Raw genomic sequence first — 26438 nt, forward strand, 5'->3', positions numbered from 1 at the left:
CTTATCCCTGTTGGAATCGAGTGCGCCTTATCCTTATAGTCCTCCTCGCGTACTTTTTCCGCCTTCCTCTCGCGAGACATCCAGCGAAAAGTAAACTTAAACTCGAGGAATCAAATGTTAGTAACAGTTCCTAGATTCTAGATTTTAAATCCTAAATCCTAGATTTTAGATTCTAGATCCTCAGGAGATTCTTATTGTCAACTCTCTATCGATACTTTTATAGTCGGAAACGTCATCTGTGAGATTCATGGCTCCAATCTTTACTTACTTATCTGCTGAGAATTACGAGTTCATACTTTTCAAACATTTTTTTCTGTATACAAACTTTTAGATTTTTTTTTAAATTATTAAGAATAAATTTTTTATTTTTAAAATTGAATTTTCCTGTAGAAACAATGAAGAAAAATCTAAAGACAAATTTTAAAGACTTGAGGTAAGAAAAAGGATATTTATTTAATATATTTTTCCACGTTTCGATAACATCCAAGTACAAGTACGAAGGAACGTTATATACACATAGATACAAGAAAAGAGTGTCGGAATAAGAAAATCAGAGGAGTTTTTCTTATTGGAAGCTTTAATGCAATTGAAAACACAGCTTATCCAAAAAGGCAGAGTGAAAAAAATAGCAGCCAAGTCGGAAAGGTAAAGACGCTTTCACAGGATTCAAACGAGTCTTATATTATGTATTCATATATATATATATATATGGAGGTTGAGAAGGATGAAAAGAAATGTAGTGTCGTAGAGGGCGCGCAAAACGAATCAACTGGCAGGAATGTTTGCATAACCCTGATTCCTCGGGGAGTCTACTCGATCGAATTCAAATCGAAGGAACCAGTCGACTGTAATACGAGCAAGATAAAATTTACGAGGCTAAAACTTACTACTTGGCTGACTGTGTTTGCATTTTAAATAAAAGCTTTACCCATTTCGCTGCTCGGCTTTTCTCAGCGCCTCAACCGAGAGAAGGAAAGAAAAAAATAAAATTACCTTTATTTGATCAACTCCATTTTTCTTCAATTTTAATTATTAATTATTGATAAAATTATTTTTATTATTTATTCTGACTTTAAGTACTTGATTATTTAATTTTTATTAATTTTAGTTGCGGCTCGAGCCAACAGATGGCGCGCAAGTGGAGCGCCACGGCGACATTTTGTTGACAGAACGACACAAGCGGTATTTTTTAATCTTTAGAAGAATAGGGGACTCTAAATTGAAAGAATGAAAGGAAAATGAATAAAAGGCATGCGGGGAAAATTTCCAATAGGTGCGATGAGCAAAAAAAAATCCATCGGCAAATAAGAAACGCCGTTAAATGAAATCTTTTGACGCGTTGACGTGTATTTTAAAATATTGTGTCTTTTTGGAAGAAAAATGTTTATTTTTTCTTTTATTTGTGTTTTCCTTTTCTTGGACGAGCTCTTTGGCTGCCTAACGTTCCTCGCAATCTCACTCAAGTTGTTTCACAGTCTGCGAGCACATTTCAAACGAACTTTGATGTCGATAAAAGACGCCAGAGGTATACCAGTGAACCGGTTAGAAAATAAATGTAAATAAATAGAGAATAAAATTAAATATTGGGTTTTTTTTTTATTTTATTAAATTTAATCATTTTTATCAGACTCATGAAAGTCTTAATAGTGCCGAAGAAATCACCGGCGGAAAAATTTACGGTATTAAATGCAGGGTTTATATTTTTAGTGCTGCTGCATCTGGACTATTAAATTCTTTGCTATCTAATGTGTGAGTTGTATTTAATTTATTTTTATAAATAATTCAAGTGAAAAAAAAAAAATTGCAGTTTATTAATAAAGTTTATTATTATCGTGTATAATAATTTATAAATTGATATCTTAACAATGGAAGACAGTTCTTGTAATCAACTTTATCTAATTATTACATAGAAATTCCTATGGCAATTAATTGGCGCTTGAAGGTATATTTTTTCAAAATAAATTCTTCATTTATATATAATATATATCTATATGTTTTTTTTCTTAATAAAATAATAATAAGAGTCTTGTAATTTAATATAGCGATAAAAGTTTAAATAAATAATAATTAAATGTTAATATTACATGGCTTAAGTTCCATGAACTGATAAGGCACGTGGAGCGTCGTGTTGTTGTGGTCAACGAGAAGATGGCCGCGGCGCGGAGAAGCACCAATAACAAGCACCGTTTCGCCTTTCAGCAGAACAACTTCTCCTTCTCCTTCTTCTAATAAAGAAATATTAAAATCTTTATTAAAAAGTTGATGTGACGTTTTCATTGTTGTTGCTTTTCGTTGCCATGGTGACCACTTTGGCAATGGTTACCATATCAACGGTTACTATGACAATAGTTACCATAGCAACGGTTACTATAACAATGGTTACCATAGCAACGGTTACTATGGTAGCCATTGTCATAGTAACCGTTACTATGGTAACGATTACCATAGCAACTATCACCATGGCAACGGTTACTATGATAACATTTACCATAGCAACGGTGTTACTATGGCAACGGTTAAATATTAATAAGTTAAATTTGTAAAAATGTTGATTAATTAAATGGTCGACAATAAACATGTCGACGAAAGCCCGCAAAGCGCGTTCGATTTTCTAGTTCAATAAAATATTAATATTAATATTTATTAAAAAAAAAGCAATTAGCTTACCGGGAAATGGCATTTTCATGACACGAGTTTGGGGATAACCTAACTTTGTGTTTCCAGTCACTGTGTAAGATCTGCTAGGCGGCACTGGCGGCGGTCGTTCCTAAGAAACAAGTGAATTAATTATTAAACAATCACAGTAAAACTGTGAATTAAAATATTTTTTGTTAAAAAAAATAAATACAAGGTCGAGTCCAAAAAGTGTACAAGTTTGCTGGATCATTTTTTGATCCGCGCATTTTTCCGTCGGATCCGGAGGAGGAGTTCCTGCGATTGGCTGCGGCCGGGGTCGAGTTCCCGTGTTTGTATTGGTCACGCTGCGGTGCCCGTTTGATTGCTGATTCTGCTTGGGAATCATTCCAGTGGGCAGAGAGAGGGGGATGCGTCTTACCGGCCATCTTCTTCTTACGCGCCAGCCCCGCCATGTTGTCTTTAGAAATAAATAAATTTTATTACCAATAATAAATTTGTATATTAGGAATGTGGACAAGATAGGATCATAATAATAAATTACATTATTATTTCTGCACTGATAGAAGAATTTATTTGTATTAAATAATATTTGTTAATAGTTAACAAATCATTTATTAGAGACCACTTTTTAGTATTAATTAAACAAATATTTCTAAGTATTTAAAATGATTTGTTTGTATTTAATAAAACTGATATTCATATATTAAATATTAATAAATCTTTTTAAATACTAAGAAATATTTGTTAAGGACTAAAAAATGGCTTTTAATAAATAATTTGTTAAATATTAAAAAATATTTTTAACTATAAACAAATCCTTCTATTAGTGTGCGACGTTTCGGTCATTTATTCGACCTTTTTAAGGCATCTGAAAATTTCACATGTTAATAACCAACAAAATAACATAACAATTGCTACAATTACAATATTTACCATAATACGAATTCTAACAATCACTATCTTACTTGCACAGTTGTCTTAGTCATATAAATCATTACAAAATTGGTAGATTTATTAATTATTATTATTAATATTCCAGAAATAAATTAAACACGACACATATAAAATTTATTTCTGGAATATTAATAATAATAATTAATCTACCAATTTTGTTAACTTTGTGAAGATTTATATGACTAAGGCAACTGCGCAATGTAAGATAGTGATTGTTAGAATTCGTACTATGGTAAATATTGTAATTGTAGCAATTGTTATGTTATTTTGTTGGTTATTAACATGTGAAATTTTCAGATGCCTGAAGAAGGTCGAATAAATGACCGAAACGTCGCAGAAATAATAATATATAGTTTATTATTATGATCCTATCTTGTCCACATTCCTAATATACAAATTTATTATTGATAATTATGGACGATAATATTAACTACATTCATTACCAATGTTTTTACAATGAGAACTTAATTTTGTAGAAATAAATTAAAGCTTTTAACATAATTAATCGTGTTTTTAAATTATTCGGGAATAAAATATTGAAATGAAAACAGATAATACTTCTGACAGCCTCGGGGTATTTAGTATTCAATATTCGATAAAATAATAAGGGGAAGAAATAAATTGAGCGAAGGGTGATGGTGGTAATTAGCAAGTTATCTAGTTAAATAAAAGATGGTAAAACTTTTCAACGAGCAAACAATTTAAGTCAATCTGATAAAATTATTATCAATCATTACTTTTTACTTAATTAGAATTTCATTTATTGATACCTAAATTTTTTAATCCTTAATAAGATTGATAAAAAAAAAAAAAAAAACCTGAATAACAGTAGCAGCTTTCCGTCTAGTTTCAGATCTCAAATTTTCCAACTGCTGCCGAATGCCTTCGCTCAAGAAAATATGACGTTTGCCGAGCGCCCAACTGGTGCTCGCGCCAAACTTGCTCTTAACTTGTTGTGCATTTTGCAAAATAAGTTTAGTGTCCTCGACAGCCTGCTCCTCGGACCGTCGCAGCTGTTTGAACGGCGCAATCAGTCTGTACCGCGCATTGAATGCTTTGAAACGCATTCGATGTGGATATCCTGTTCATATATAAATATTATTTCCGAAAACTCTTTAAAAGTTTGATTAAAAAAAAAATAAAAGGGATTTTTTCACCTCCGGCCATTAAATTAACAGTCTCTAAAACTTGCAACGAGCGTATTTGTCGCATCGCAACCCTCCTGTCTAAATGTAAGGGCGTTTCTGTGGCGTTGCTCCTTATGCATCTTACAAAGTGTGGGCGTGCGTGAACCAGCGTACGCAGTAAATTATCGAGACGTGTGTGGAAGTCCTGAGTGAGTGTCGAAATCGGCTCATCGCCGTTTAATCTGCAATAAAGTCTATTTTTTATTTTATTTTTTGATCGCTTTCAAAATAAACTTCCTTTTTTTCTTAAGTATTATAACAATAATTGTTGTTGTTATGATTATTATTTAAAAAAAAAAAAAATAAATGGTACTAACAAATCGGTGTGGGATGTCGGGGATATTCTGAAGCTTACTCCTCGGGGGACGGTATCGCTCGCGTACAAAGCCTTTAATTCGCTGCCGAACAAATGCGTCGCGAATCCGAAATTGCATGTATGCTTGTAGAAAACTGCCACCAGGTCATCCGGGACGATATCTTTGTTTGTATCTTTAATCACAAATTAAAAGATTAACATGGTTAATTAATTAAAAAAAAAAAATTTCTTTTTTATTTATTATTTACATATTCATAAATATTTTACTAGCAACCTTGCAGTCACTATGTGACTGCCGTGGCTTGTAAATTATAAATAAATAAAATTTTGTTTTATTAAATAATGGCTTTTGTTAAATTGCACTGTACTTTTTTAAATATTGACGTTTTTAAATATATAACCTCATTTCAATGTTACACTCATCAAGAGCTTTCATTTGAGTACCCACATGCATTTTTATATATTTTTCATATATACATATAAATATATAAAAAATTGATGTGGGTACTCAAATGAAAGGTCTTGATGAGTGTAATGTCGGGGTGAGCTTATATCTTTAAAAATGTCAATAGTTCACGAAATACAAGGTCATTTCTTAATTATTGACATTTTTTAAGATATAAGCTCATCTCAATGTAACACTCAAAAAAAGCTTTTATTTGAGTACCCACATGCATTTTTGATATATTTTTCATATATACATATATATAGTATATATAAATTTATAAAATATATGAAAAATTGATGTGGGTACTCAAATGAAAGGTCTCGATGAGTGTCACATCAGGATGAGCTTATAACTTTAAAAATGTCAATTGTTGACAAGATACAAGATCATTTCTTAATTATGTATCTATAGAGATAGAGAATTTTCGAATGCAGCAGAAGACAATATTAATATCTAATATTAAAAATAGTAACCATCTTTTTTTTTTATAAAATAATAAATTATGCCTTATATACTACTACAATTATAACAAATAATTTTGTCTAGTTTAAAGTAAACAATGAAATCATACCAAGAAAATCAGAAGCGTCGTAAATAATTTTTCCAGCAAAATGCTGAATACCAAAAGACCGACAGTCGAGACTCCTCGGATCAAACAATCGTGGATTCTGCTTGTGCTGCACTTTAACTTTAGCAACGTAACTCTCAGCAGTTCCACGCATCGAAGATTCGACATCCAGCATGCTGAGTAAACCCGTGCGCTGTAAATTTGTGACACATGTGTTTATAATAGTCGAGGCGTGTTGCGTTGGTGAGTGAGAATCGATAAGAGTAAACAAAACCCGCAAACGCAAGCACGTGTGTGTGTGCTCAGATCTGCACAGTATTAATTTTTGATTGATAAAACACTTACAAGGGAAGATATTAGGTCGATACAGGGAACATTGTCAACATAGTCGACCTCGACGTCGCACCGTATGCCCTCGTCTCTGCAGCTCTCGATCGAGCTCTTGAAAATGTGGGTGTTGTAAAAGTGCTGCATCGTCTCTGCGCAGAGATTTATGCAGAGATGCTCCAGTTGACTCGGCTTAGGGTCCTCGAACCCGAACATGTCGAGGATCCCGATGAACCCGTCGGTGGCGTGCCGAACCGCGTTGTTCAGCGCCGTCATGCTTCTCGAGCCTGTTCCTCCTTTTGTCAACAACAATTAACCTTTTTACTCTTTTTTTTTTTTTTTATTTATTAATTTTTTTTTTTTTTTTTTTTTTTTATAATTGCAATTAACAATTAATTTATCAATTGATTAATTGATCGTAAAACAAAGTACTTTATTTTGTCAGAGGAAATTTAATTACCAGCGGAACTTCCGATTGTCGAGGCGTGCTGGCTTGTAACCTCCGCTTGATTGTGGACAGATTCGTTCGAGTCAGAGGAAAGAGTTCCCAAAGTTGAGCCAAGTCTCTTCAAACTATTGGCGCGACGAACTATTGTAGCTACTGTTCGGCAGTAAAGAGCTTTTGCTAAAGAGTCTCGAGTCATATTTGACTGGAATTAATCAATTTTATTAATACTAGCAACCTTGCAGTCACTACGTGACTGCCGTGACTTGTGATTTATAAATAAATAAAATTTTGCTTTATTAAATAATGACTTTAATTAAATTGCACTGTACTTTCTTAAATATTGACCTTTTTAAAGATATAAGCTCATCTTGATGTTACAATCATAAAAAGCTTTCTTTTGAGTACCCACATGTATTTTCATATATTTTTCATATATTCATATATATATATAAATATATAAAATATATAAAAAATTGATGTGGGTACTCAAATGAAAGGTACCGATGAGTGTAACATCGGAGTGAGCTTATATTTTTAAAAATGTCAATAATTCACGAGATACGAGGTCATTTCTTAATTATTGATATTTTTAAAGATGTAAGTTTATCCTGATATTAGACTCATCAAGAACTTTCATTTGAGTACCCACATGCATTTTTGATATATTTTTCATATATTCATATATATATAATATATATAAATATATGAAATATTGATGTGGGTACTCAAATGAAAGGTCTCGATAAGTGTAATGTCGGGGTGAGCTTATATCTTTAAAAATGTCAATAATTCTCAAGATACAAGGTCATTTCTTAATTATTGACATTTTTTAAAATATAAACTCATTTCGACGTTACGCTTATCGAGACCTTTCATTTGAGTACCAACATGGCATTTTTTATATATTTTATATATATGGTATTTGTGAAATATATAAATATATAAAATATATGAAAAATTGATGTGGGTACTTAAATGAAAGGTCTTGATAAGTGTAACATTGGGATGATCTTATATCTTAAAAAATGTCAATAGTTCTCAAGACACAAGGTCGTTTCTTAATTATGTATCTAGAGATGGAGCATTTTTGGATGCAGCCTAAATACTTATCATTATAAATTGACTATTGATGAAAATCCTGGACACAAAATTTTTCTTATTTTTTCAATAATATAGATTATTATTTTTAAATTAAAATTAAAATAAATTGATATTTTATTTTCTTAAAATGATATTAAAAAAAAAAGTGATTCTTCAGATAATTATTTTTAGCATGAAAACTCACCATATTGGCATCACAAACAGATTTGACCAGCTGGCCTCGGGCATTGTGAGTCCTGGAAGTCAACCCGCGCAGCAAAGACGAGGGCGGAACCCCAAGAAGCGCCGCGACCGACGAAAGCTCGTTTTCCCCGATTACGGTGACTTCTACCCCAGGTCCGTCGGTGAATCCCACGTTTCCGAGGATCAAAACCGCTGCTAATACTCTCACCACGTCCAAAAACGGGATGCCCAGCACTCCCAGACAGGCTTTCCACGCCTGGAACCTTATTGCGTCCTCGGCTTCGTCCTGCCTTGTGTCTCCGTGTTGAAGGTACCTTAAATTCTTGAGGTTGTAGCCTTCCAGGTGCAGTTTCACTATAAAAATCATTTATTTATTAATTTATTTCTTAATAAAGTTAATAAGAAAAATGATTGATAAAAGTAAATATTACCTCGCTCGTCATGGGATAAGCCAGCCAACATTTGATAAAAAATGTGATAATTTTTTTCATCTGGCAACGGGCGAATCACGCGAGTCTGGTCCAAAAAGTAACAGTGGATTTTAGTTCTGTACAACGCGCCATCAGTTACTTGTACTTCTATGAAATGACCCTAAAAATTAATTGTTATAATTTTTTTTTATATTTTAATTATAATATTTTTTATTTGAGAGGAAAAATAAAAACAGTATTTACAATTCGAGAGCTTTCAGAATTGGTGGCAGTCTTAGCGGAGCCGAGGGAACGTAGGACAGTAAAAGCTGCGGCGAGATGCTTAAAAGCATCTGTTTCAGGACCACCCCCAGCTACGTCAAAGAGTTGTCTGAGCAAGAGCATCGATGCATAAGTTTTCCCCGATCCACTGGTCCCTGTAAATAAAATCCCTTTTAAAATATTTCATCCCTTTTTATTTATATTTTTTTCCACCAACTAAAATCTTTTATAGTTACACTAAATATATAAATTTGATTAATATAAAACTAGCAACCTTGCAGTCACTATGTGACTTGTGAACTATAAATAAATAAAATTTTGCTTTATTAAATAATGAATTTTGTTAAATTGCACTGTAATTTCTTAAATATTGACATTTTTAAAGATATAAGCTCATCCCGATGTTACACTCATCAAGACCTTTCATTTGAGTACCCACATGCATTTTTATACATTTTTCATATATACATATATAAATATATGAAATATATGAAAAATTGATGTGGGTACTTAAATGAAAGGTCTTGATGAGTGTAACATCAGGATGAGCCTATATCTTAAAAATATCAATAGTTTACAAGATACAAGGTCATTTCTTAATTATGGATTTCATATATTGTTAAATTGCACTGTACTTTCTTAAATATTGACGTTTTTAAAGATATAAGCTCATTCCTATGTTACACTCATCAAGAGCTTTCATTAGAGTACTCACATGCATTTTCATATATTTTTCATACATACATATATATAATATATATAAATATTTGAAAAAATGATGTGGGTACTCAAATGAAAGGTCTTGATAAGTGTAACATCGGGATGAGCTTATATCTTTAAAAATCTCGATAGTTCTCAAGATACAAGGACATTTCTTGATTATACAGAGATAAAAAAAAAAAAATGTTATTATTAAATACAATAAAATTAAGAACAAAATCTCACCGGAGAGAATGATGGCCTGTGGGTAACCAGTTTCGGACTGTTGTCTCACGGCTTCCTGGACGACCTTATTCAGCTGCGGTGCCAATGGCACAGTTCGGGTGCTCGTCAACGTCAGTGGGTTTCCCACGTCCGTGTAGGGGTTTATGCTCACCAGAATCGGCCCGACGTTCGTCTAAGAATAATTTTTTAAGTTAAATCAATCTTAATTGATTATATAAAAAAATATCAAGAGTTTTTGAGACACCCGAGGGTGAACTAGATTGACAATAACAATATTAACATATCCTTCGGAGCTTGCAGGATAATCGTATTTTGATTTTTAGCTGAAGAAATATAAAGTAAAGTAAAAAGGGATGATATTTGGAGTTGATGGGTGACGGGTGATGTCTGATGGGGAATCTACAATATTGTTAACTGTTGTTGCTGCTGTTGATGCGTCATGTACTGCACATTGTACAGTAATGTAGTATGCGGCATGTAATATGCAGTATGCATTTGAAAATGGTGCAGAAACTGGGATTCCGCTTCCACGTGAGCTGCTACCGCAAGATCCACCGAGAGAAAGAGGAAGAGAGCAAGAGAGAAGAAACTGGTGGTTTAGATGCCGAGGCACTTTGCATGCTAGCAACATGAGCATCTCTTGTCAAGATCTTTAGCTGGTAGGAAAGTAAACCGTCAACTTTGGCATGAGCTTGTGAGAGTAGTCATACTGCAGTTATCTTTTATTTTTTATTCGTGTTTTCATTTTATAGCTTTTTTACAGCCCACCAGACTCCTCAAGGGTGAATTGTATGTGATACGTGAATGCTGAATAGACATCAGTTGGCTCGATTCTACAATCATTTTTACCTTTTACCTTTTTATCTTACTTTAGCTTCAATCCCTCGTTATTTTCTTAGACATGTCACAGTTCTTATTTTTTATCCCTAGGCAGAATTCTTCTTTGTTAACAAAATTGTTCTTTCTGAGCAAAATTACAATATAAAAAAAATTATATCATTTATAAAAAGCCGATTTTTATTTTAATTATATTTATCAAAATGTATTTTTATAAATTTAAAAAATATTATAAATCTCCTAAAATACTTTAATATAAATTAAGTTCTTAATTAAAATTTGAATTCATAATATTACTTGATTTATTAATAGATAAAAATCAATTTCAGCTTCAGGATTTAAATTAAATTTTGTCTTTGTGACAGAATTATTTTTTCACTATTTTAATTAATTAAATAATTAATTAATAATGACAAAACTTAATTTTTCTGAATTAAATTAATTAAATTAAATTATAAATGTCCCAAGTGATAAAAGCAATTTTAATTTCTCAATTGTAAAAAAATTACCACCTGACGTTCTTTAACTAATTTATTTAATTACTAGAATTATAAAAAAAAAAAAAAACTCATTAATTAATTAAAACTAATAAAAATAATGACAGATAATAATAACAACAGACAAAAAATCAGATAAGGTGAAGCTTGAACGGACCTCGACATGTGTTACAATAATATTTTCTTGACAGGTTGTATTTTTAGAGGAATGCGCGGTTGGCACCTGCAGACTACTATACGCCGCATATCCGTATCAGTATCTATATCTATAGCACGTAGAGAATACGATGGAAGCACGATTTTTACCTAGATGATGATCTCAATAGTAAAATCCAAAATAGATAAAAAATTTGTGTAGTTTAAAGTTTAACGGTCTATTTCGGGGCACACATATCTATATTCATATAATTGTAAGTGAAGAAAAGTAAGTAAAGGCGGTACCCTAAGGCTCGGTGCTCCGTTTGCATTCTTCAGGTCCCAAGAGTGAACACAGCCTGCAGCGTACCGACTCGAAACTTGCCAACAGGCCTCATTATTCTCCGAATTAACAATTAGCTCCTTCTGAGCTTGCCAGCCAGTCCAATTAAATTAAGTTTCAAAGAAAAATTGCTTTATACAATAACAATGATCATAATAATAATGAAATTGAATTATAGTATTTTATAGATCATAAAATTCTTTTTAAAATAAATATTTCATGTTTTAATTTTTATCCTATTAATTAAAAGTTATTTTATATGAATAATATAATGATAATAATTAACTTACGTGGTACTGTTTTGCACAGAATCGCGCCTGGAGACACTTAAGAACCGCATCCTCGGTGAGAGGTCCCGGCAGGTGGATCAAATCCTCCAGAGTCGTGGAATTTTGGGAAGAATTTTGGCCCGTTTTGGAAACACATCGCTGGTTCAAGTGCTTCCCGCTTCCTTTGACGTCCGCGATTATCCGCGAAATCGGGGGCGACCTTAAGCTGCTCAGAGCCGTCACACAAGAGACCAATCCATTATCAGGGCGCTTCGATCTTTCGGAATCTAATTTTTAATTTATTTTAATTAATCACTAGAATTTTTATGATTGTAAAAATTTACTGAAAAATGAAAATTATATCAAGCATATCGACGTTCTAATTAACAAATTGTCTAACTCCATTTTAAAGAGTCTTCCATTTGTACAAAAAAAACAATTAGTTCAAAATTTATTATCACTTTAAAAAACCATTTAATATCATTAATATCTAATAAAGGTATAATATTTTGGTTTGAATAATTTAAATAATTTATAATTGGACTATTGCCATATTAAAATGATAAAAAATCACCCTCTAAAAAATAAGGAGTTAACCAAATTGCTAATTAGACCGTCGATATTAAATATGGTGACCCATATGGTGACCGTCTTTTATTTCTCATGTAATAATTACCCACGACAAAATTGTTCATGGCAAAAATATCTTCGAATATATTTTATCATACCAAAACTTCTCATTAATTCTTAACATAATTAAATTGGTAATTGATATTAAATAAATATTTCTTTATTTTAAATAAAAAGGCACAACACGGTGCCTATCCGAAAATTAATCACGGATCATTTGTCTCAAATGATGATTAATTTTCGTCAGATTGATTTTTCTTGTGATAAATTTTGTTTTGAGAAATTTTGACGTGGGTAATTTTTGTGGATTAATAAATATGGAGAGCCATTAAATATTACTAAAAATTATTCTATCAATGTTTAATAGAAAAATAAATGAAACAAGAGATTTGAATGGAATAATTCAATAAAAATTTGAATTGCAATTTACCGTAGCGAGTTTTGCTAAAAGTATTATAGAATAAATATTTAATTATGAGACCTACAATTAAAATCCTTATTGTACTCGAATGAAAAATAAAATTTCATTTAACAATAGCCTTAAAATGGAATTACAATTACAATTAAAAGTAAAAGCGACAATTAACGTTAGCGGGGAAAAAAAAATTTTAATTAATTTAAAAAAAAAAAAAAAAAAAAAAATAATCTCTGATGGGGAATAAATTAAAAATGCTTTGGCTTTGGGTTGAAGTCTAGCTGACGCTGTTATACTATACAAATCGGGGTCGAAGGAGAGGCTCGACGATGATACACAGAAAATAGAGTTATAAACGCGGAAATTAATCGGGGATGAAGCTTTAATGAGACCGGGAACAAGGAACTGGTGAGCTAGCTGTAGAACGAGGCAGTGGGGGTGGAAGGACAAAGTGACAGTTGGAGTATATATTAAAATGTATGAGTATACATATATATATATACGGACCAGATATTAAATTGTTTGTGGTGGAGTTGTGGCCGAGATCGTTGGCAGCAGAATGATTGGCATGCGGATGGATAATGGCGGAAGCGGTAACACTGTGCCCGGAAGAGTGTCCAATCGGGTGGGCGTGAGACAGAGTGTTCCGCGGAGGGACCGCAGGTGCCGCTGTAGTCGGCGGCTTCTCGCAAGCGCTGGCGGTTATCGTCCCAACGGCCGGGCCTACGCCCCCAGAGCCCGATCCTAGGCCCGGAGAGGCTATCGTACCGTTCACCGCGTTCGGGCCGTTGCTTCCGGGCTGGCTCACGTGCAGCCGGTTCCGGAGGGTCACCAGTTCTGTGCTCAGGGTCTTCAGGCGCTGCTGGAGATGCGAGGCTTCGTTTGACGAGGATGCATCTGCAAAGTTTTTAAATTATCATTCCTTGGATCTTATTTTATTTTATTTTTAATTTATTATGATTTTTTTATATAACTTTTTAGTTATTTGACCAAACCATCTAAAACCATGTATACGCTTTTTCAGCTTGGAAAGCTGAATCGATTGCCGTTGAGAAAATTGAAATCGAACCACCCGTTCAAAAGTTAATACAGTTTGAAGGTAGTTTAAAATAAAAAATCAGAAAAAACATTTTTTTTTAGTTTTTTTGAGATAACTTTTTAATTTTTGGACTAATTTACTTAAAACCATGTATAGGTTTATTTGGTTTGAAAAACTGCGTTGAATACCGTCAAAAAAATCTAAATTAAACCACGCGTTCAAAAGTTAATACAGTTTGAAGGTAGTAAAAATAAAAAATAAAAAAAAAAACATTTTTTTTTTAGTTTTTTTGAAATAACTTTTTTATTTTTGGACCAATTATTTTAAAACCATGTATACGTTTGTTTGGCTTAAAAAACTGCGTCGATTACCGTCAATAAAATTAAAATTGAAATACGCGTTCAAAAGTTATTGCAGTTTAAAAATATTTAAAAATGATAAATCAAAAAAAAAATTTTTTTGAGGTAACTTAAAAATTTTTTTTATGAATAAAAAAAAAAAGGGTTAATATAAATTGATATAAAATGCAGCAATAACAAAAAAAAGTTCTTACATAATATTTAGACTTATTAATCAGAAATGATTCAATAAAACGCTCTAATTTTATAACAATTAAATATTCTTAAAATGGTATTTACTTAATTGGTCAGACATTTACAGGGTTTAATGTTTGCATACAAACATTTATAGACTGTACAGTAGTGTGTATTGTATATCGAGCTATTTTGTTGAAGATTGTGCGCATTTTCTGAGTATACCCGTTGAATACACACAAGAGAGAAGAGAAACCTCGACTGTATTGTATACGTAGCCGTAGCTTGAGTTTGGAGCAGAGAGGCGATTTAAGTAACGAGAGGAATTTCTATTTTGTGCTGCAAGTAAACGCATTAAACTCTAGCCCCTTCTGAGTCCCGTTAATCCCAATGGTAAAATGTTAGATACATACCTACACACTTACACCTAGTACTATTCCAGTACAAGTACACCTATAAGTGTGTAGACGATATAATACAAGTTAACTACAAAGAGGAACACTGCAGAATTCCACATAAGTGTTCATCAATTTTAGTAAAATCCAAGGATTTCGCAATGACATTTACATTTACATCTACAACTTCTATATTATCGGTTTAAATAATAATGTAATGCTAACTACTAGCTAGCTTTCACTTATTATGAATTATTATTATTACCGCTTTTTTGTTTTATTTTTTGTTGTCGATCAACAATAGAGTGTCAAAGCTTTATATCCGTAAATAAATACTTGCTTCCGGGTATTAATTAACCCGTTTATGTCGGAAGCTAATTTCGATATCAAAGTTTATTAAATTTGTCTAGATATTACTTTTTTATTCCACAATTAATTTTTAATTTCCTGCTTTTAAAATTAATATTTGTTTTTAATAAATCTTCAATCAAGCTTAAAAAACTGCGTCGAATGCCGTAAAGAAAATCGAAATCGAACCACGTGTTCAAAAGTTATTGCAGTTTGAAAATATTCAAAAATGATAAATCAAAGAAAATGTTTTTTTTTAGTTTTTTTGAAATAACTTTTAAATTTTTAGACCAATTGGCTTAAAACCTTGTATACATTTGTAGGGCTCAAAAAACTGTGTCGAATGCCGTCAAGAAAATGCAAATCGAACCACGCGTTCAAAAGATATCGCTGTTTAAAAGGATAAAAAAATAGGCTTTTTTTCAAATAAATTAAAATTTTTGAACTCAAGGCTTTAAAATCAACTAATTATTCAATTTTACGGTATTTTTAATTAAATTGTCAATGATAAGAATAGGAAATAATTTTTTCTGAAAATTCTGACAAAACTAATGTGTAAAAAAAATTATATTCTTTATAAAAGGAAGACAATACTTAAAATCTCTTTGTAAGAGTTCTTCTTTGGATTATTTTCCAGACTAATGGTTGAGATTTTATCAAATTTTTAAACGAATGATGAAATGACAGTGCAGATTCGTTGATTATAATTTTTAATAATGACAGAGGTTAAAAGGAATAATATACGATTGGTAATATGTAAATTGAGAATAGTCCATCGGATTTTTGGATAATAGCGGGTGCCTCGGGATGAAGGAAAATATGCCGATAAAAAATATTAAAAATTAAGATGGAAGGGATCGGATGAATAAGCCTCGGTATTATGTCGGGAGCGAACAGGTATCTGGGCAGAAAGAGGCCTGGGCCTGGGTCTGACATCGGGTTTGGGTTTCGTTGATATTCGGGTACCCAGAAATTAAAGTAACCAGGTCTCTCTATATCTATATATCTATCCCTACAGTGTCGGTGAGAAAAAAGAAGAGCCTCAGAGAGCCTCAGAGAGAAGAAACAGGTTATTTTTTGAGTTGTCTTATTCGAAAGCATGTATGTATACTCCTAAAGGTATTACTCTTTTGTGTATAGATATTCTCCGCACTTATGTATGCTTCACACGGCTTAAACTTGTCTGCATGATCGCGTACATACTCGAGGTAATATAACATAAAGGAAACTTATGAATTGACTGAGCGACTAAATCCACTCTAACTATTTTCATTGATAAATTTTTAAAAGATTTATTTATTTTTTAGTTTGTTATTTTTATTTTTAAATTATTTTTTTTCCAAGAAAAAATTTTTACTAAGCTGTAAATATTTAAAAACATTTTTTTTAAAGAGCAAAAAAGATATTTAACAAATTTCGAGATATAATCTATAATATTAAGAAAATAAGCAAAATTTTGCTCTATCTCTAGATACATAATTAAGAAATGACCTTGTATCTCGTAAACTATTGACATTTTTAAAGATATAAGCTCATCTTGATATTACACTCATCAAGACCTTTCATTTGAGTACCTACATCAATTTTTCATATATTTTGTATATTTATATATTCCACAAATACCATGTATATAAAATATATAAAAAATGCCATGTGGGTACTTAAATGAAAGCTTTTGATGAGTGTAACATCGGGATGAGCTTATATCATTAAGAGAATAAGCAAAATTTTGTGGCCAGTGTATGTATGCTCTATCTCTAGATAGATAATTAAGAAATAACCTTGTATCTCGTGAACTATTGACATTTTTAAAGATATAAGCTCATCCCGATGTTACACTCATCAAGACCTTTCATTTGAGTATCTACATCAATTTTTCATATATTTATATATATATATATATATATATATATATATATATATATATATATATATATATATATGTATATATGAAAAATATATGAAAATGCATGTGGGTAATTAAATGAAAGCTCTTGATGAGTGTAACATCGGGATGAGCTTATATGTTTAGAATATATATTACATATATGTATTTATGAAAAATATATCAAAAATGCATGTGGGTACTCAAATGAAAGCTCTTGATGAGTGTAATATCAATATGAGCTTATATCTCTAAAAACGTCAATATTTAAGAAAGTACAGTGCAATTTAAAAATGGTCATTATTTAATAAAACAAAATTTTATTTATTTTTAGTTCACAAGTCACGGCAGTCACATAGTGACTAGTATTACTAATATTTATAGAATGCAGAGAAAGATGTAGCGTGTCAATGATCCTCATAAACCAGCGGATGTCAACACATGTCTACAAGCATCCACGGAATTTTATTTCCTAAAATATTCCCTCGAAAGGCGTTTACACATATAAAAGGCGCAATAAATACCGAATGAGGGTGTCGGGTGTCGTTTAAGTATCTTCTACACAATATAATACACCGTCTCTGTGTATAGGTGGGTATAATAGTGCCAAGAGTGGCAAAGTGGACCAGTGACTGCTGGTGGTTGCTTCTATTCACAAGATCTCTGCCTTATATAATAATAATAATAACTCAAAAAATAATAATAATAATAATAATAACAGTGGAAGTAAAGGACGAAAATTCAGATATAATATGACGGGCAACCAGGGTGTGCAATACGCAAAGAAATTCATGGACTTAGTTCTCTTGACACTACGCTACGGATATTCATGGCCAGGAGGTAGTATAGCTTCAAGGGATATTATGTATGTATGGTGTACACATCATATATATTTACAGACAGATATATCTGAATGATGTGCATCCCTACTATGTGTACTGTACGTGCCGATCTTCAAGTTCCTTCTGTATGTGTTTGCTTTGCCGCACTTGTATCTATAAAATACATGTGTGTAGGTGTGTGAAAATTAATATGAATACTGCTAACTGAAAGGGTGTGATATCTACTGTAGTCTGAACCGTCAGGGCTATGCTAGTAGGCAGGGTGTGCTTTACTGCAATGCATTTATTAACTTGAATCTATTATACTTAGACTATTAAAGCATAAAGTTTCATTATTTATGTACTAATTGTAGGTATTTGGTTGGATTAATTGTTTAGTGAATTATATTGGCTAATATTTAATATATATATATATATATATATATATATATATATATATATATATATATATATATATATATATATATATATATATATGGATAGTTTGTTTAAAGAGAACTAGCAACCTTGCAGTCACTATGTGAACTATAAATAGATAAAATTTTGCTTCATTAAATAATGACTTTTGTTAAATTGCACTGTACATTCTTGAATATTGACTTTTTCAAAGATATAAGCTCATCCTGGTGTTACACTCATAAAGGGCTTTCATTTGAGTACCCACATGCATTTTTCATATATTTTTCATATATACATATATATAATATATATTTTAAATATATAAGCTCATCCTGATTTTACACTCATCAAGAGCTTTCATTTGAGTACCCACATCATTTTTTTATATATTTATATATATAATATATATAAATATATAAAAAAATGATGTGGGTATTCAAATGAAAGGTCTTGATGAGTGTAACATCGGGATGAGCTTATATCTTTAAAAATGTCAATAGCTGATAAAATACAAGGTCATTTCTTAATCATGTTCAATTGCACTGTACTTTCTTAACTATTGACATTTTTAAAGATATAAACTCATCTTGATGTTACACTCATCAAGAGCTTTCATTTGAGTACCCACATGCATTTTGATATGTGTCATATATACATATATATAATATATATATAAATATATAAAATATATGAAAAATTGATGTGGGTACTCAAATGAAAGGTCTTGATGAGTGTAACATCGGGATGAGCTTATATCTTCAAAAATGTCAATAGTTCACAAGATACAAGGTAATTTTTTAATTATGTATTTGTATACACTGGCCACAAAATTTTGTTTATTCTCTTAATAATATAAATTTATAAATTTCAATTTACATCCTCGGGCTAATAAAATTATATAGAAAAAAATCAAGAATAAAATTATTCAGGTAGAAAAGAATTTTTTTAATAATTTAAATAAATAAATATTTACTATAACAATAAAACATACTGCTTATATTAAGAATATGAATTTTATGTTATGTTATGTTATGATGTATGTGTGTCTGATAATACAGTTAGAAAGAAAGAGACGGAGAGTGGCCGGTGGGAAAATATAACGTGTACAATGGCGAAAGTAATTATTACAAGTTGGTTTCGTGACCGCGTACTCTTGCTCCTGATCGCATGTTGGTATATCTCTCCCCAGTACAGAGTACAAAATACTAAGTACCGAGTACTAACTCTTACAACTCATAACTTATGTATGCGTACTGTAAATATTAATTGAAGCAACCACCAAAGGGGTGACACGGATAGAAGGGAGAAAAAAAGGGGTATGAGGGACATTTTACAAGATCAGGATCGCTTTACTGATGGAATGTGATATCACAATAGTATGATTGAGATTAAACGGTGTAGTTAATGGGTTAATTAAATAGACAAAATCACTTCATTATTCTCTTCTGTTGTTATTTTTGGATGTTTATTGTTTTGAAAATTTATGTAGTTAACATGCAATTTATATTTTACTTTCCTAAACTCTTATTATTATTTAATCAAGAGAAAAATTTTCCTTGAAGCATTCAAAAGTCAATTAGTTTAGATCTAGAATATTACACATTTCCATATTAAAATATGATTAAAAGTTTGTCACCAATTAACTAACTTCTTCTCTCTTTTTGATAAATTAAACCAGGATCATAACCACAAGATGTTATTATAATACTGAACACAAATATCAAATAAAAGTGCCGAAGTTTACTTATACGGCAATAAATTATAAACATCAAAATAGAAGTTTGATAATTAAATGAAAATAATGATTAAATTACCGCGGATAAATCACGCCGGTCAAAGTATAATTAAGAGTAACTCTGTAAACTCAATTTACAAAGTCTCAATAACATCCTCAATGCATTTACAATGTATAATACCTAATATACAATAGTTGTCTCGAAAACATAATTTCGAAGGGATCGAGGGTCAGAGTTACCATCAACCGCTTCAAAATAATTATTTTAATTTCTACTTTGCCTATTAAATTATCAATTAGGTAAATTTATTTTTCAAAAAATCAAAAATTTTCATTTTCTATTAATTAACCTGGAAAAAAATATTTTTAAACTTTAGAATTTTGTACAAAAAAAAGTCTCTTATGATTTTTCGATAAATTTACTTTTTAAAAAGATCTTTAATTTTCAGCAAAATTTTTATTTTTGAGATAAAAACTCTTGATTTATTTTAAACAATTTCTAATTCTGATTTTTTAGGATCAAGAAGAGTGAATATTCCAAAACAAGAGTGAAATCTCTAGATTCAAATGATTAAACCCATAATTACCTATTTTTAATAAAAAAAAAAATTCTATTAAGACCAAAAATTAAAAATTTTTTCTTAAATTTTCTTAGTTCAATCAAGAAAATAATTTTATTTTTCCGTCCATGATATTAAATTACATTTTACAATATAATATAATATTATATGAACATTAACCAGCGAGAAGCGGTACTCAGGTAGATCGAGAAGCTGAGCACTCGGAGAACGAGTCTTCAAAGTGTACCGATATACCCTATGTACCTTCACCGAAACCTCTTTTCTTCTCTACACCTCTCTTCTTCCCGACACACACACACACACACACACACAGAAATTAATTCCCCGTACTCAGTACAGTATAGTACAGTAGAGGTACAGGTAGCATAGCCGATGTGAGTGTTGCGTACCCAGGACCGTCTGGCAGATAAAGAAGAGCGTACCGGATGGCTGGTACGCGAAACAAGGCAGGCTAAAATAATAAAAAGTAAATGTAAAGTAAAGGTCGAGAAATATTCAGCCAAACTGATCTCACTCTCCGAGGAGATCTCAGGTTGCTAACTCCGGGCAGTTATACCTTCCACCTTCCACCTTATACCTGCACCTTATTGTTATTTTTATTTTTATTTCAAACACTAAAATCCCAGAGTATTATTTTACGGGAATAATAATAAAAAAATTACCTTGGAGCTTTTTTTCAGTTTCCCAAAATTTTTGCAACTCCGTAAAATATTTGTCCAGAATAAAAACTTTTGAGAGACCGAGAGTGGCCATCTCAATTATTTATACCAAGCGAGCTTGATTTTTTTCAATCATTTAGGGAGACACTCGATGCCATCGCACTCCTCATCGCACTCGCACATTTTTTAAAAAATGTATTTTTATTTTTTTTTTAACAATCAACGTAAATTTTTTTTATTTTTTTAACTTCATTTTAAAATAATAATTTTTGTGACAAAATTCACTGTTTTGTAATCCACATATGCGGCACCTTTGCGCAAATCCCGGTCGTATGTGACCCTTCGACATATGAATCAACTTTTCATTTAAGCACGTCTAACTTGCGTCCTCGCAATTGAAACTTTCAGACGAGCTGAGTTGAGACCTCCACATATGATGTATATATATATATATATATATATATATATATATTTATTAGCGGCGACCGCTCGAGAGCTTTTCAACAATATAACGAGCGAAACAAAACAAAAAAAGGTAAAAAGAAAAACCAACAAACTCTTTTTCAATCAGTCCTTTCATCCGTAACTTTCACCTTTAATTTCACCCGTTTGTTGTTGGTCCCCCTTGCCCCTCTCTTTTAGACAAACGGAGCCGAAATAAATGAAAATAAAACGTCATTAACTCCGGTCCAGGGTGGGTACTAAGAGCAAAAACGGCTTATTGCCCTGCACTACGGACCAAAACAAACAACAAAGCAGAGGAGAAAACGCGATCCTCAAGGAAAGGACTTGCGGGCCCGAGAGACCGATTGTTACTGACTGGGCGTTAGTGGGCCCGAGTTCGCTCGGGAAAACTCGGATATCTCTCTATGGACTCGCTCGGCTAACTCCAAGCCGATGGGCCCCTGAGACCCCGAGCACGTGGCAACCTGTTAGCCTGAGCGCGGTCTTACGAAAGGGACTTGGCTTAAGTGGAGGAGCCGATCTCTTCACAGGACCAAGAAATCGAGGTAAAGATGCTGCGCATTTATTTATTTATATTCTATGCGTTTGATTGTCTTTTAAAAATTTTTTTAATTTATTTAAATGATAATAAAATTTTTTAATTATGTTTTTCTAATAGAGGATTAAATTCTCTTTAAAATGACTGCCCACAAGTCTATATTTTAAAATTACCAAAAATTTATTATCATATGTGACATTTTACATATGTGATATATGACCTAGGCTTCACATATGTTTAAAAATGTATGTAAGTACTCGTTTTTTAGGAAATTTTTAGGAGAATTAGAAAATATATCACAGAATAATAAGAATAATTTTAAAAAAATAAATCGGATATTTCGCATTTTTAAAAATGAAAAATTTGATTAAAACGACTTAATTTTTGAATAAAAATTGAAAAGAAAAGAAAAAGTTCGTATGAAGTTTTGATAAAAAAATTGAAAAGGGATGAGTTTGTATAAATTATTAGAGGAATTAAAAAAGTTCCTTTGATAGATAAGTAAATAATATAAATTGGATATAAATGTGGAAGTTGTCGCTGTAAATTTACTAGAGAAGCGAGCACGGCCTAGTGAAGCATTCAAATCCTCGCGAGATAAGAAGAGGGATCGAAAACCGGTTTGGGGACCTAACCGGAGAATAGCTCCAGGAACGGGTTGAAAGATCTCAGGCCCCAAGTTCGCGCCCCGAGGGCCTGAGGGCGTTCCTTTCTGCGGATACGAAGATGTATGCAATTGCATATTTTTTTTGTTTTGCTTAAGAGAGAGGAGGTTGGTAAAGTAGAACGGGCCCAGAAAAAAGACCTTGTACCGGTTGATGATCTGGCGGGGCCTGACTTAGCCTCTGGGTGAAAAGGAGGGTAATTTATCGATCCGAAAGTTATCGATGATCGGGTTTGTAATATCGACAATTTCTTATCGATTTTAATTTTAAAATTCTTAAGATTTTTTTAAAACAAAAATTTTTTGGTCTTGTTTAAAATAATGAAATAAATAAATTTGTTTATCTTTTTTACAAGTTAAACATAAAATTTAATAAAGTTAAGGTTTTGTTTGGAGAAAAGTTGGAAACAAAAATTTTATGAAAAAGGTGAGAGGATTGTAGAGCAGAGGGCAAGACCGAGGGGTGATGGGTGAGAGGAGGAAGAGACAAAAAGGATTGGACGATGTCAGGAGTGACGGATGGCCACGGCGAGAAGCATCCGAGTTGTGAGTAACAAAGAGGAAGAAGGGCGAAGGGAGTTGTTGACTTTTGTGAATTTTGTTTTGGGCTTTATCTTTAACGCAGAAAAGTTAACTCTCTGTCGGCGAGCGGCAATAATCGGTACGCGCGTTTCGCATTAAATCCTGGATAAACGACGCCCTGGTGACACGCGGACTGGATCAATCCACCGGTACTTTATTCCACTTTTGTACGCGGAATTGTTTTTTTATTTTATTTCATTTTTTTTTCTCTTTTTATTTATTTCTGTCGCATCGCGAGCGTCCAAGTGGCATAAGGATCAAATAAAGTGATAAATAAATGCCGAATAACTAAAACAAAACCCACTGAATAGAATAACTAATAAATAACCCAAAGAGAATATATGAATGAATAAAAAATATCTACAGCAATATTTTCCAACATTTTAGTTCGTTTTTTTTAATTCAATTGTTGAAAATGAATTATTATTATTTCGGTTTTGATGTATTTTTTCTAATTCTACGGAAAATTTCCTGAAAAATGAGTACCCACAAGCTTTTTTAGACATATGTGAAGCCTGGGTTACATATTACATATGATAGTATATTTTTAGTAATTGCACGACTCAAAATGCGAAGCATCAGAGAGTGCTCTACGATCGAAACATTTTTTTCGCCTCATTTCGGCAACTATTTTTATTAATATACACTTGTTTACTATTGTCAAGATTATTTAATTTAATAGAGATCAATTTGATACTTCAAAAATTGAGTTAGTGCAATAGAAACGGAAAAAAACATGTCCGTCATGTATGAAACTCTGAAAACACTGTAACTTGCGAAAAAATGCATTAATAGAGTTAAATTTTTTTTTTTTAATTCCTTGAAAGAATTGTAGGTCTCCGAATGCGAATGGCTAGATAATTCAGTGTAGTTCATATACAATTAATAAAATAAAACAAAAACCAGAAGTTTTATATATTTTCTTCATATTCTTTATTTTGTTAATATTTCATAATTAAATGAGCATTATGAGTCGTGGACTTTGGTGATTTTCCAAACTTTTATTAGTATTAAATTACAATAGATCCATCATAACTAAAGTAATTGCTAGTAAAATTATAATTAGAAACTATATATTATAAATGGTTTTGATTGTAATTTACACAATTATTAATGAAAAATGTTTAGGTATATTTGCCAGACATGGAAACCAATTTTTCCTATAAAAAATCAAAATATAGTTATGTTAAAACAAAATACCAAAAGAAATAGATAAATTTTTTGAGATTGAACAAATCAATTACCCATAACGTTCAAGGAAGGAATTTTCCGAACATGACGACCATGTGGTGGTGCATCCATCATTATGCGCTTGCATCACTGTATTAGTATCATTCGAACATTGAGTGTCTTGATCATGGTCAATTCCGATTCTATATAGTAATAAAAATAGGTAACACTTATTTCATAATTATAATTAAAATTAATTAAAATATTATTGATTAATATACATACAGGTGAGCTAGCTCATGAACGGCGTGCCTGTAACTAAAATCGTCCACATCATGTATAATTCCTCCTCTGGACGTCATCCTCCGGTAGCGTTCGGTTCGACAAGCACCATACGTCATTGCCGTTCCTCCTACTAGATTCCCTATGCCATGATCAACGTCTGGAGAACTATAAACAACAAGAAAGAATTGTTAACTGCATGTAAAAAAAATTTATTGAAAAAAACTATTGTACTTACTCAGTTGATATCATGAAAGCGTCGTAACTATCACTCGGGAATATATCTGTGTGATTATAAAGCCACCGACCCATATCATCCATTACTTTTCCATAGTTTATAGCAGGTACTGTCAATCTATCAATATCATGTTTATAGAAGAAATTAAAAACTCCTGAATCCTAGCGTAAAGTCAAAAATTACAGAGATATTATAAATATTATAACTTATAATTTATGTAATTTTATAAATTTATAATCAATCATTATTTACTTTGGGTATAACGATCCCAGCAAGGTTTATTTTAATATTCGTCTTCTTCAAATGCTGATAAGTTTCATCTACTCTATCCCACATAGTTAATACATGCTCAATTATTTTTTCTTCAGTATCATATTCTTCCATTATAGTCATATCGTAGTCAATAAACACCAATACTTCAATAAACAATGTATCATTTTCAACTCTGAATGGGATATGATTAAAAATCTAAATTTAAAAGTTAACATATAATTATTAGATATCTGTTAAATTCAGTATCATTTTCGTTTAAAATATTAGGACATACATTAATTTTTTTTTCGACCATTAATTCAGAGTCTTCAGTCCTCAGTAAATAAATTGGAGTGTTCGGCCCAACTAAAACACTTCTTGAAGAGAACATAGCTTGGTGGTTCAAACTCTAACCAGTTAATAAAAAAATTATCCACAAATTAATCTTAATAAAAAACACAGCTTAAACAAATAATTTTTTTTACTTACCACTCTCGACGCAGCGAAAGAGAAGACATTGAGTAACAACAACGTGATAACAATTTTCATGATGACCTCTGCAAAAATTAAAAATATAAAAAAACAAAAAATAGATTTCTTTTTTTTTTATCCATCCATTTATCAAAATTTTAATAACAAAAATGAATTTTAATTATTTTATTCGATAACTTTCATTAATATGAATGTATAAAAAATTTTAGATTTTAAAGTGGATTATTTTTTTATAAAAAAATTAAATTTTTAATTTTACAAGAATTACTATATTAATTTCAGATAACTAATGCTGTCCGTTTATTTTAACAATTATTGTAACAAAAAAAAAAAAACGTAAAAAATTACTTACTTGTCAACATTACATTACCTGAATTCATCAATGTTACGTTTGGTTGTTTTTATTC

The 26438-nt window shown here is 31.4% G+C and overlaps 2 protein-coding genes across 5 annotated transcripts in view; both read right to left on the minus strand.

The window, feature by feature from the left end:
- Positions 1–2026: 2026 nt before the first annotated feature.
- The window catches only part of LOC123262261 (unconventional myosin-IXb), a 37348-nt gene continuing 12936 nt past the window's right edge, over positions 2027–26438 (minus strand). Inside the window, exons 1-16 of one of the 4 annotated variants that reach the window (XM_044724441.1) lie at positions 21352–22169; positions 13440–13829; positions 11909–12174; positions 9807–9978; positions 8844–9016; positions 8601–8760; positions 8171–8523; positions 6898–7087; positions 6456–6733; positions 6114–6303; positions 5096–5267; positions 4749–4960; positions 4410–4672; positions 2849–3094; positions 2668–2767; positions 2027–2225 (exon numbers count right to left, since the gene is read on the minus strand). In XM_044724441.1, coding sequence (XP_044580376.1) covers positions 2068–2225; positions 2668–2767; positions 2849–3094; positions 4410–4672; positions 4749–4960; positions 5096–5267; positions 6114–6303; positions 6456–6733; positions 6898–7087; positions 8171–8523; positions 8601–8760; positions 8844–9016; positions 9807–9978; positions 11909–12174; positions 13440–13829; positions 21352–21442 — 3414 coding nt within the window. In that variant the 5' untranslated portion in view covers positions 21443–22169 and the 3' untranslated portion in view covers positions 2027–2067. Of the gene's footprint in view, positions 2226–2667; positions 2768–2848; positions 3095–4409; positions 4673–4748; positions 4973–5095; positions 5268–6113; positions 6304–6455; positions 6734–6897; positions 7088–8170; positions 8524–8600; positions 8761–8843; positions 9017–9806; positions 9979–11908; positions 12175–13439; positions 13830–21351; positions 22170–26438 lie in introns of those variants that run through there. The other 3 variants (XM_044724440.1, XM_044724439.1, XM_044724438.1) reach the window with 3 other exon arrangements.
- LOC123262263 (venom metalloproteinase 3-like) lies at positions 24678–25757 on the minus strand. Its single transcript, XM_044724442.1, has 5 exons — positions 25540–25757; positions 25288–25448; positions 25053–25217; positions 24842–24970; positions 24678–24757 (listed from the first exon to the last, which is right to left on the minus strand). Exons 1-5 carry the CDS (start codon positions 25678–25680, stop codon positions 24697–24699), a joined length of 657 nt encoding a protein of 218 aa, XP_044580377.1. The 5' UTR covers positions 25681–25757; the 3' UTR covers positions 24678–24696.

This window comes from Cotesia glomerata, linkage group LG3 (genome assembly GCF_020080835.1).
Source record: "Cotesia glomerata isolate CgM1 linkage group LG3, MPM_Cglom_v2.3, whole genome shotgun sequence".
Lineage (NCBI taxonomy): Eukaryota > Metazoa > Arthropoda > Insecta > Hymenoptera > Braconidae > Cotesia > Cotesia glomerata.

Coding starts and splice junctions, on each gene's coding strand:
- LOC123262263 (XM_044724442.1), bottom strand. CDS start 25,680: ATGACTATAATGGAAGAATATGATACTGAAGAAAAAATAATTGAGCAT. Junction 25,449..25,539: donor CTGGGATCGTTATACCCAAA/GTAAATAATGAT, acceptor ACTTTACGCTAG/GATTCAGGAGTTTTTAATTT. Junction 24,971..25,052: donor GTTCATGAGCTAGCTCACCT/GTATGTATATTA, acceptor ATTACTATATAG/AATCGGAATTGACCATGATC.